Source organism: Typopeltis vanoorti, chromosome 5 (genome assembly GCF_054136105.1).
Source record: "Typopeltis vanoorti isolate ZY-2024b chromosome 5, IOZ_Tvanoo_1.0, whole genome shotgun sequence".
In the NCBI taxonomy this organism is placed as follows: Eukaryota; Metazoa; Arthropoda; class Arachnida; order Uropygi; family Thelyphonidae; genus Typopeltis; species Typopeltis vanoorti.
The window spans coordinates 43,531,053-43,543,862 of record NC_143553.1 but is presented as its reverse complement, the minus strand read 5'-3'; the positions used below and the strand labels follow the sequence as shown (position 1 = coordinate 43,543,862).

The 12,810-nt window shown below is 35.1% G+C and overlaps 1 protein-coding gene across 1 annotated transcript in view; it reads left to right on the top strand.

Annotated features, from left to right (window-relative positions):
* Window positions 1–12,810, top strand: part of LOC150106343 (Fanconi anemia group I protein-like) — a 370,741-nt gene that overhangs the window by 34,676 nt on the left and 323,255 nt on the right. Inside the window, exon 2 of the mRNA XM_090392981.1 lies at window positions 2,874–2,966. Within this exon, the coding sequence (XP_090249107.1) occupies window positions 2,883–2,966 (84 nt within the window). The 5' untranslated portion in view covers window positions 2,874–2,882. The remainder of the gene's footprint in view (window positions 1–2,873; window positions 2,967–12,810) is intronic.

Genomic DNA, 12,810 nt, shown 5'->3' with positions numbered 1-12,810 from the left:
TCTGTAACAATACCCCACTATGTAATTGATCTTGTTAGATTCTACCTCACACCAGATGGCTTCATATTCATTACTACATGAAATACTGTTATTAGTACTACAATCGTAAGTTTCAACACTGACTGGATTCAAGTTATCCGATATCATTAGCACCATGCCCCTCCTCTCCTATCTTGTCTATCCTTCCTAAAAATACTGTACCCTTTACACTCAATACTGTTAGTATGTCTGATTCTTATAGCCAGGTGTCACTAATTCCTGACCAAGGCAACAAACTGTACCCCCCCTTTTTTTTTATGATACTCCTAACAATTGTGTATAGACATAATAATCTACCTGCACGTTCTTTTGTGTACTCTTGTCTGCAGTCTCCATGACACAGTTGGACAACTTACAGATCTCTGTTCTTCTCTGGTATCTTATACATGCAGACATCTTTGCACACATTTGATGGGTCCGTACTGAACTGGACACAAAGTCGAAATCGTTCTCTCCTCGTAATCATTTCCATGATAATGCCATTCCCATCGTTACCACAATTATGTAACATTGTCACTCTTACACTCATATTCTCTCCATTCCTCCCATTATAATTTAGTTTCTTTGACTCTCTGTGTTAGGTGTCATACCAGTTATCAGTTTTTCAAAACTCCTAATACCAAATGCATTCAGATGTAGGCCAATCTTCTCTCAAACAAAATCCCCCAAACATTCAAAAACTCGCATCCATTTCTTCTACTCAGCCTACTCATTGAATTGTTTACCATTATAGCCCTTCTTCATAAATCATTATTATAATATCGAGGTAATATACTTACTATTTTCACTTTTTTACTTTTCACACTCGCCTCTTCCAACAACCCTTTCACGTCCTCTCTCATACTAAAATTATCACTAGTTAAGTTGTTAGTACCTGCTATGATTATGATATTGTTTACTTTCTTTTATGTTTTTGAATTGCTTGCATTATATTTTTAATTTTTGCTCCTGGAAAACTTGAAGTTATAACCCACTCATCAAGTATATTTTATTATAGTTCTTTCTTCTTTTTTACAAACAACATTCTTTCTTCTTTTCTCTTTTCCATCATTATAGATGATGGAAGAGAGAAAAGGATGATGATGATGTGGCCAAATGAACTCTATCCACTTCTGTCTGTCCCTGGAGAGCCCAAACAATTCTCTCCAGTTTGGTGTCGCTTGTTGTGATTTGGTTTTCAGGACCTCTTTTATTTTGTCTCTCCATCTAATTCTGGGCCGCCCTTTGGATCTTTTACCTTCTATCGTTGTATATAGAGCTTTAGTTGGTAACCTTTCTGTGTCCATTCTGGTCACATGGCCAAACCATCGCAGTTTTCTTTCTTGGATTTTGTCTCTTATTGTTATAACAAACAATGTTACTTACCCGATTTTCGTTACTTACTAACTTACCTGATTCTGTGCTTTGTTGTTTCTTATTTTGCTACTTAATTTTCTTTTCTTTCCTATGTTCGTTTAAATGCCTCTAGACTTTCTGCAATTCCGACGTCATCTCTCTGATGATTTGCTTTAATTTCGCTATTTTGGAGGGAGGTTAATTCACTTTCAGTAACCTCCTCAGTATCTTTAATAATCTCCTTAGCAAGCCTTCTTATTCTCGGCTTTGCTGCTCTTCTTAGCATTACATTTCTTGTGCATTTTTGGTGCCATTTTAAACTATTTATTATTGTAATATCTTAATAAAAATGTTTTAAAACACTAAATACACTAAAAACATGAAAATCTACACTAATATATTATAAAACACTAATTTTCTAAGGGGAAACATAATAAAACAGATAAAAATCACCAATTTTACACAAGCTCTTAAATTCACCGACCAGTCACAATATCGCAGACCATTTCATAGGTAATGACCCTAACTATGAGCATAGCTCTAGGGCAAATCAAGATGTTCTTGAAATAATGTATTAATAATTTATCTTGCTGCTGAGAACACTTTGTGAGAGAAAACTCAAGAAAAGACAAATGACTCTTAACTCCTGCATCATCAAGAAGCTAAGGTTTATGATAGACCCATGTCTATCCCTCATGTAAAATACAGTATAATTACTGACTTTCATAAAAAAAAAAAAAAAAATTGCTCATAAAATTCTTTATTGTTCTACTGTATTTGTAATTTCTCCTAATAAAATGTTGTAATGAGCTCATTTAGGGTTGTTTCGGTTAGCTCTGTATGCTCTAGCAAAACTTATGCCAATCACTAACTGGGGTATTAATGTATGTGTGTGTGTGTGATGTTAATTATCAATATTTAAATGCATTAGTTCAAAATGATTTAAACTAAATTAAACCTTATATGTTCAAGATGTTATTCATTAGTTTAAATGTATTTTTACAAGCGATCATAACTTTTGCAGAATATATTTCAAGTTTAAATCATACATTTAAAGTATGAAATTGCTTACAATGATCATAAATGCAACAATTTCATGAATATAACTAACTGGCATATCATCGATATTAATTACCAAACAAACAGAAAAGTAAAGTCTCTATAAAATTGAAAGAAAAATTAGCCTTTAAAATATTTATATTTTCTAGGTGCTGCTGTTATCATTTCATGTTTCACTTTCTCTCTTTCATTTATTTATTATGATGTTAATTTAATTATTTTCTGTAGAAAATTTATTTATTCCTGGGAGTGAATGCTATTGTTGATTGGAATTATTTTTTTTCCGAACCTTTTTTCCTTATTGATTTATTGCACATAGTCATACTCAATGAAGCAGATAAAATTTATTTCTTTAAAAATATGTCTGAAGAACTAAGGGTGGAACAAACAAAGCAAGGCACTTAAATATATATATATATATATTTTTTTTTTCCTTATAGTAATATACAATGGAAAACAAGCTCTTGAAACTTGCAGAAGAAGATGACTATGAAAGTTTGAAAGTACTACTTCATAAAATGGAGTTAAATGAGGTAATTTATTTATTTTTTTTAAATTTTGCATCATGTGATTATAATATCACATGATGCAAAATAGAGAATCCTATGGAGCTGTAGGAGATTGCATTACAGGAGACTCACTGAGTATATTGCTACACTTGTCTTATCTTGATTTATGTTCATTTAATGTTTCTTCACTAACAGTTTCTTGCATTGTATTCTATATGTGTACAGGGTGATTGGTAATTTTGCACATGATGTAAAATTGAGAAAAACAGTGCTGAGTCAAGCAGATATTAGCCTTACAGAAGGCCTTGAATAGATTGTATGAATGATTAGGTAAGTGGAAGTGTCAGTTCAGTGTTACAAAGTGTAAGCTTTCGAAATTTGATAAGCGGTGATGGGATTCAAAGCATATACTTGGTGAGGAAACTTTGAACTAGGTAGAGGATATGAGAGATCTGGGAGTAGTGTTTGACAAGGACCTGAAATTCAGAAGCCACATTGCACAGGTTGTGAAGTAGTCACATCAGATAATGGCAGTGATGTGGAGGATCTTAATGTGAAGAAATAAAGAGATTCTGGTTCCATTGTATAAGGCTTTGATTAGGCCTCACATGGATTACTGTGAGCAGATTTGGTCACCTGGTTTTCATGAAGATATATTAGAAAGGGTACAGAGGAGATTGACAGAGTGATATCTGGTGTGTGTGTGAAGACAGATTGAGGAAATGCAATTCGCAAAGCCTCATGAATAGGAGGAAGAGACGGGATATCATTGATACATAGAAGTTGGTAATTTTTTTCATAGAATCGGAGACAGGTTGAACAAGAGGGAGCAAGGTGTAAGAAGCAGGTTCTTTGCACGGAGAATGGGGGGTTAATGAGCGTATGCTGAATAATATATGCTGAATATGAGTGTATGTTGAATAAGTTTAAAGCATGGTTTGATATGATTTGTGTGTGACAGTATATATCTCTGATGATGAGTCTTTTGACCCTATGCTAGTGTGGTGTTAATATACTTCATACTCTCTAGCTTGTCATATCTTTATATAACTTTCAGCATCATTTGTTTTAAATTGGTGCAATCCCTCTTTCACACACACCATTAACCCACTTATATACATGAGAGCCTCATTTTACATTTCCTCTATTTACGAGCCAAAATTTTAGTGATTCAATGCTTTGAATCAGGTGTGTTAATCTGATGTGGGTAAAGCAATAAAGTTAATGCCTTCTACAGTTTTGGCAATAGTAACCATTGCAGAGAAGATAAAACATTACTTGCAGCAATTGTTAATGTAAAAGTTTCAAGAATATTGCTTTCAAGGAGTGAAGTAATGGAGGAAAAAGAGAAACTATTAGTGCTGTGGATTGACTATATGAATCAGAACAATGTTCCTGTAACTCAAGCAATACTCATAGACAAGGCAGTGTCCTTGTTTTCTCATTTAAGGCTTCTTTATTAAAACACTATACAGTATTTTTACTTTAATTTATAACTTATTGTCTTATGTTATTTGTAAACAATATTTATATAAAATAACCATAATTCTTTATAAAAATTGCCAAATTATTAACTTGTATAGGTCAGTTTTCATACTGAAAAAATCAATTTCATTTAAACACATAATTTTATCTCAATTTACTAACAGTTTACTTTGTGTACAGTAGGCTGGGAACCTAACTACTTTGTAAAAAGAGGCCTTCTTGCATATATATCTGCTCTGTAACCATTTTCCTAATCTTGGGAACTATATCACTTCCTGGCAATGATATAGTCTGCACAGTATTTCAAGTGTTGTCTGTTTATGATCTTACACAGTGGAGCAACATCTTCCTTGTTTGCAGTTAATGTCCTTTCTTGTCCTGTTTTTGCAACAATCCATTGAAAACAAGCCTTTGAATATCCCTTGATATTCAAAGGGGGGGGAACTGATCTTCGATCCCTCGAAGATCAGCCCCCTCCCCGTTATTCCTGAATCTTATGTTACATTCATTTCCTTTAGAACTATCCTGCCACTAGATTATATACAGCATTTATATTTCTGTACTCTAAAGTCTAAGATTTGGAGCAGTGAAATAATTCCTAACTACTCAACACTGCAATTGGTATTGTTCATTGGACTTCCAGTCTAAAAACTGCTTGTTTAGTAACAAGAACTAGTTTTATTAAAATAACAATAAAACCTGACAATTGTTTTAATTGATTAAAAAAAAACAACAACCAAGAAAGAATAATTACACATGAAAGATTTTTCACTAACTTCAACAACAAAAAAAAAAATAAAAAAATAATAAATGGTTATTATCATGATTGTCTCCTATCTAAAGACAGTCACAAACATTTATGCCTGTGATTTGAATTTGCATCCTGTTGGTTGACTGGCAGATGTGGAAACTTACCAGATTTTGTTAGCTTTTAGTAGATTTCAACACCTGCATCCCAGTGGCCTGATAAATGTCAGTATGGTCACCTGTGTTTTTGTCAGGTGTATTTTCTAGTGTGATAGCAATTTCTAGCAGGAGTATGATTTAATGCAACTCAACCACCATATTAACTCATGTTTTGTGAGGTAAGAGGCTGTGCAGTGGAACTCACTTTTACAGTCTCTTGTCTGGAAGCTGCTTATTCAGAAAGTTAACTGATTAGCTTAATTTTGTTGGACTTTCATACTGAAGCAATATTTGAAGAATATAATGATTTTACAACATGTTCAGGCACATTGCCTATTACTGTAGGTTCTATAAAGCGTGGTTGACTTCATGAATCTGAAATCAGGACACTAGATGTTCAATTTGGAACTCTGATGCACTTATAGTTCCATTACTACAAGTGGATCTTAACATCTCCTAGCTTCCAATTATATTGGTATACATTACTAGAAATGTGAAAGCAGAACTCATCCAAGAGAAGGCATTTTGGGTGAGAAACATTGTCATCATATACAGTCACCTCTCACTGTAGCATAAACACCATTATAACATACTTGCTCACTATAGCATATAAGTGAAAAGTCCTGACTGTAGCCCTTTAGGCACAATGTTGTGCTAAAAGAAATTCATTATAGCAATATATCTATTATAACAAACAAATCATTGTCCCTCTGAGTTTAGTATAGTGAGAGCTGACTGTTTCCACTGTATCATTTTTCTTGTATGTTCTAGTTAGGTTTATCATTTTCTTGTAACTTTTGCACTAACTGAGTTGTATGCTCTAAGCTGATTCTTTAGTGTAGTGGTTCTCAAACTGTGGGGGCACGACTTCCAGGGGGGGGGGGAGGGCATACTTTCCTACAGATAAAAAAAAATTAAAGCTGCCCTAAATCAGTTTTAAAAATAACAAATAAAAATACAGAAAGAAAAACTTTTGATGATACAGGTTTTAATTATCATGAATTTCAAAATAACTAATAATTATTTTCTTCATTCGCACTTATAAAACTTGTGTGCCAGAGGCAGTGTTGATAATTCGGCAGCGGCTGCATCCTCTTCCAGGCAGCACTATACAGGCGCAGCTGAAAGCAGCGACTTAATGACATCTCATTGGCTCTTGTTTCAGTGCAATTGTGCTGATTTGTTTACCTCTTAAAGTTGACTTGATTATGAACAACTGATCATGAAGCGTTTCCTGAATAGCTTTTTTGCTTTGGCAGCTATGAAATCAAAGTATCATTCAAGACTAAATATTGCTAAAGAACTTAGAGTGGCCATTTCTGATATTACACCACGTTTTGATAAACTTTGTTCTCAAAAGCAGGCCCATCCATCACATTAGACTTTGACATTTAAATGTTTGATTGTTTTTACAGAGAAAAATTAAATACTTGTTAGTTAAATATTGTTTCATTTCAATACATATTTTCGTTAATTGCAAGTGTTAAAACTAATTTTTATTGTAGGCCTAATATTGTGATACTTTAATTATTTTGTGTCAAAAACTGTTAAATAGTATGTAGAAAACACAAAATAAACTGAATAAAACGTTAAACTTAGTATAACTTCTTTTTTGATAAATAAAACCGGCAGGGGGAGATGACAGTGTTTTCTCTTGTCAGATGGGGCTCAGAGGTAAAAAGTTTGAGAACCACTGTTTTAGTGCATAACATCAGTACAGTAAATGGTATAATGTGCAGATTACAACAGGTTAGATAAATGGATTTATGATGGCTATATAGTGTCAAAGCCTACTGTTTATAGAATATCCTGTTGTTAACATGTTTTGAGCAGACATTTATATTTCTATTATTATTATTATTATTATTATTATTTGACACCTCCAGGGAGTCCAAAGACTCATCGAGGGAGAGTGTGCCAACAGCATCGAACGATTGGCCCCCTTTCAACTACTAACCTGGAATTTCTGTTCCAGTATTGAGGGGTAAGGAAAAATTACATGGATTTGTTTCTGATTTCTGGGATGACTTTAAACATGTTTTACTAGAATCTAGAAAACGATTTCTTCTTATTATTATTATATCAGCATTTCTCCCCAAGTTTGAAGGCTCATTTGGACGTCCACACTAACACTTATTCACTCAGCACCTACAATGCCTTCTCCTCAAACTCATTCACTGACAAAGCACTCGTGACTGCTACTGGAAACCAATTCCATTCATTCACCATTTTCCTAGGGGGGGGGGGAAATTATATATATATATAATTTTTTTTTTTTTTCACATTCACACACACACACACACACACACACACACACATGAGGTGTGGCTATTAAATAACAAGACAAGATGCGCTGTGAATTGTGTACTTGTAGTAGTGGGATGTGCTTGTGATGTGAATGCCCTTGAGAGTTCTAGAAGCAGTTCAGATAAGCATTGATATCAGTGCCATGGTATTGGTTGAATGGGTACCAGAGAGTCAGACAGTTAACCAATATTATTACCTTGAGGTTCTGGCCGAGCTGAGAGAACGAGTGAGGAAGAAGAGACTGATCTGTGGCAGAACAGTGCTTGGATTCTCCATCAGGACAATGCTCCAGTCCACTCCGTGGAGGTCAGATGTTACTAATAATAATAACCATTTAGTATACAAATAATGATATTTTCAAAAAAAAATTTTTTTTATTCAACTTGTTAAAATATGCATTAGACGATAGGTAACAAGGACTATTTATATATTATAAGTATATAAGTATATATATTACAGAGAAAGAAACATTTTCCTTTCGGGTATACAACAGGGAATGCAATAAATGAATTCAAAATTTACAGTTCAGTTTCAGTCTGAGTTATCTTTCAGATGAAGCGTATTGTCGTTGTCAATCCAGAAGAGGGTACCAGTGGGATTCCACTCCTCTATGAATTTTGTGACAGTTCTTGTTTCTTTGAAGTATTGAAGTTCCAATAAAAGCCTGCTTTTTAGTTTCCGGCAGAGGATATACATGAGGGTTTGTGCAGTTTCAGCGATGGATGGGTACTGGTTATTTCTTGTCTGTTTTAGGTAGAAGCTGTAGATGATGGCCTTAGCACAGATGAAGAGGAAATTGCATGTTCTGTGTCTGTTTTCTTCTGTGTGGACTAAATTCCAGTAGCCTTCTTGGCTGTGTGCGTAGTTACAGGTGTTGGAGGCAGTATTCAGGACGTAGGTGATCATTGCTTTGTTTGCGGGACAGGTCAGATATGTGTGTTCCAAGGTACCTGAAACGTCACAGAATAGACACAGATCCATTTCTCTTATCTGAAATTTGTAGAGCTTAGAAGGAGTTGGCAAGATGTTATGCCATAGTCTCCACTGTATGTCGGAATCTGGTTTGGCACATTTTTATTTATATGGCAGATCCCACTGAAAACTGAGTGGCATATGCAGCCTTGTAGATGAGAGGGTTAAGGATGAATATAAGGATGATTGACTGACCTGTTTTCCATGTACATAGCTCTGGTGAACTTTGCTCTTCCTTCCGGGTCCGAAGTCTTAGGGGGTCTTTGAATTGCTAAATCCTTGGTAGTACATGAATGTGCAGTTGTTGCCATAGCGGGTAATCCTTCACTGGTTATAGCCTCAGGTGAGGGGTGCAGGTGTCGGAGAAGGAATTATGGCGTCGAAATTGAAAATTATTGAAGACTCGTACACCAGGAGAAGAACACTGTCATAAATCACTTATCACTACACTTATGCGTACACGACTAGAATGAGTAGATCTCTCAGCTTGGAGAATATACCTATATAAAAAATTAAATCCTTCCTTGCGGATAAACGTATAAAAGGTGGGGGAAGGCAGGAGCGGTATGAACGCACGTGCAACACCTTGGCCACCTAGCGAAGATTAATGATAGATATATTAGATAAATAGATAGATATATTAGATAGATAGATGATAGATAGATAGATACTGTTATTTGAGCATGAGCAAATTGTATTAGCTACATCAGAAGATTCAGAGATCAGTAAAATCATTAAATGCATTTTCAGAAAAATATAATTGAGAATATCAAAAGTTAAAGAATAATAATGGCTTTCAAAGGAGAATAAGAAGTAAAATAGTGTAATAGAAGTAAAATAGTAAAATAAGAAGTAAAAACCCAGTAAGAAGTAAAATAGTGATAGATAGTAAAATATTAGAACAAGTAAATACTTTCAAATACCTGGGATGCGACTTTATCATTTGAAGATGGAAAAGACATAAATTAAAATATCAAATTTTGTCAAGGTAAACAGCATAATAAATAATATATTTAAGCCATCCCTGGTACAGAAACAACCAGAATCAAACTATATAACATTCTGTCTAAATCAACTTTATTATATGGAAGAAACATGGACCATAAAAAAGAAGAATGAAAGAATTCAAACAGCATAAATGAAATTTCTAGAAAAATAGTGAGTTTCAGTCATCTAGATATACCAAGTGGGAACATACAACAAATAAAACAAATTTTAAAATCCCTGAATATAAAACCAGTTAACCACTATATAAGTAAATATAAACAAAAATGGTTAGAACATCTAAATGGAATGAACAATAGCAGATTGCCAAAAATACTATACAGATATATATAAAATCAATGGTTAAAAGAAGATTTCGAAGACCAAGAAAGTGATGGCATGAAACTGGAGTAGGCCACTTGGCCTAAAATCCATGTTAGGATTTTATATCCAGAATCTAATACTCATTCTTTAAGGTTGCTAAGTCCATAAGATTACTTGGCTATTAAAGAACACACTAACAAGTAAAGAGAAGTTGTTATTCCTCTTTATAAGGCCTTAATATCTGGATTACTGTGCTCGAGTCTGGTCACGGTTTCTTGGGGATGTGGAAGTGGTGGAGAAGATTCACAGGCAAGTGACCAAGCTGGTGAGTGGTCTGTGGAATGTTCCCTATGAAGATAGATTGAGGATGTGTGGATTGCAAAAGTTGGTTGATAGGAGAAAAAGAGGAGATATAATAGAAACATTTAAGTTGCTTAAAGGGTTTATAGGATTGATACAAGGGAAATGTTTCAGTACTTGGCTGGAGGGGCCAGAACAAGGGTTTATCACTGGAAGTTGAATTAAAGGTGTGGTTAATAGGGTTGTGAGGACTAATTTTTTGCTTGGAGAGTTGTGAATGAGTGGAATGGGTTGCTAGAGTTAGTTGCGAGTGCTTTGGCTGTTAATGGATTCAAGGGGAGGTAGGATTGATTGTGTGAATAGTTTGGGTCTCCTGTGATGAGTCTTTGGTCTCCATGGAGGCACCCGTACACTAATAATAATAATTTGAATATTTTCATTTATCCTGATTTTTGAAAAAGATTGGAGGAATATATGCTTCGATTCATCTTGAACTGTTCCCGATTGCAATATTTTATTTAACAGATGCCTGATTGGCTGAGTGGTTAGCGTGTCTGCTCTCCAGCCAAGAGGCTGCGGATTTGAATCTCGCCATGAGCATGGATGTTTGTGATTGTCCTACAAACTGTGTGTGAAAAGGGAATCTGCAACCCTACCAGTTATTCTAGCAGAAGACTTCACTCCCAAAACTAGGTGAGGTATGGGAGTGACAATATGGCTTCTGCAGATGTGAAATCAGATTTTTTTTAAAATTTTTTTAATTTTATTTTTTTAATTTTTTATGGAGTTCAAAGCCAGCATATTTAAATAATTCCATATTTATTCCATTATTTCCTGGTGATTTTTTGCTTTTAAAGTTTCTTTAGAATTTCAGTTAGTTAATTTAATGTTAGTTTCTAATGTGTTACTGTTACTTATTATGTTAGAAATACTGAAATTTATCTTTGTATAAATTTTCATAATAATTATTCTATTCCTTTTTAGTTATGATATAATCGCTATGTATATCATATGTATATGTATACTGTATATCACATTTCGAAAGGCTGTAACAATCAGTGAAATGCTACGACCATACAATTTATGCAAATAACAAATGTTCCCAATCACACATGCTTCGAAAGAAGCTTCTATAAAAGCAGGTGGCTGTGGAATGCTTCAGTTGATTGCTGTGAGCAGACAACTTGTTAAGCACAATGTCACCATTCCTGAAGGATTGTGCATTTCTCATGAAGTTGTTTTACCAAAATAATAGCTGTACTGTGACAGCATTGCAAAAATTCAGAACATTAAAGGGATTAAAATTGGGTCCTATGACTACAAATGCTTTATGCAAAATGATCTAGAAATTTGAAGAGAGACAGGTTCCTTAGATGTCAAACCTAGCAGAAGAGAAGACCATTGAACGGCAGACAGTGGAGGAAGTAGCCATAGCATTAGAGGAAAAAAGGATGGCAAATGTTGCAGGAAGCAGCAGCACACAACACACTGCATGGTGTTTAAACAAACCTGTAAGTATAATAAATTTAGTTTAACCCTTTATCCAAGTATGAGCAACCAAAGTTTGCGCCTGAAAGTATCTTCAGGACTGAGGTAAGGTGGTGCAACACTAGAGCGACTCCTTGCAAAGGTGGGGCAAGCTACTATCACTCTTATCGCAGTATCTCCCATAATGCAAAACACATCTCCTTGCGGATATGTCTAATCTTATGCATTAAGGGAAGGGCCACTACCCAGACTAGTTTCGACCTTTATTGAGGTCTCTTCAGTGGGAGACAGGCCCAAGTGGAGATACCAGCCAGAAGCATTAGCAAGATCATCTCTACCTATAGGAGTTGCCAAATGGTGTGCCACCTTTTTAATAAATTACTCTGGATTTAGAGAAAGATGTTGAAAGTTTATTTTTCACTTGGTTAGAATATAATAAATTTAGTTTAATCCTTTATCCAAGTGTGAGCAAACAAAGTTTGCGCCTGAAAGTATCTTCAGGACTGGGGTAAGGTGGTGCAACACCAGGGCGACTCCTTGCAAAGGTGGAGCAAGGTACTATCACTCCTATCTCAGTATCTCCCATAATGCAAAACACATCTTCTTGCGGATATGTCTAATGTTATTAGACATATCCCCTCCTCATATCGCCACTCCTGTCAAGTGGTTGCTTCAGACACATTTTACTGAATCATCAGTTGCCTTTTTTTTGTACAACATGGCCAGTGTACTTGCCAGATCTGAACCCCTGCGACTTTTGGCTCTGAGGATATGTTTCTCAAAGATGTCTATCGTGGACACATAGTCAACTCAGTGGATCTCAAGACCAGCATTACATGCCATATCCACAGCATTTCAAGTGAAACTCTACATTCTGGGGTTGAGTGTGTGATTTTGTGATTTCAGCACATTGCTGACAACAGAGGACAGCATATTGAACATGTTGTTTTGTCACCACACAACATGCCACCTGTACCCTATGTGAAGTTTTGAATTACCCACTATGGTATTGCAGCTGGTCGGGGTCAAAGCCAAATAACTGGGAAAAGACCTTCGCATTGCCTTTTAGGAATGTGGAGAACCGACTGGGGCTTCTGACCTA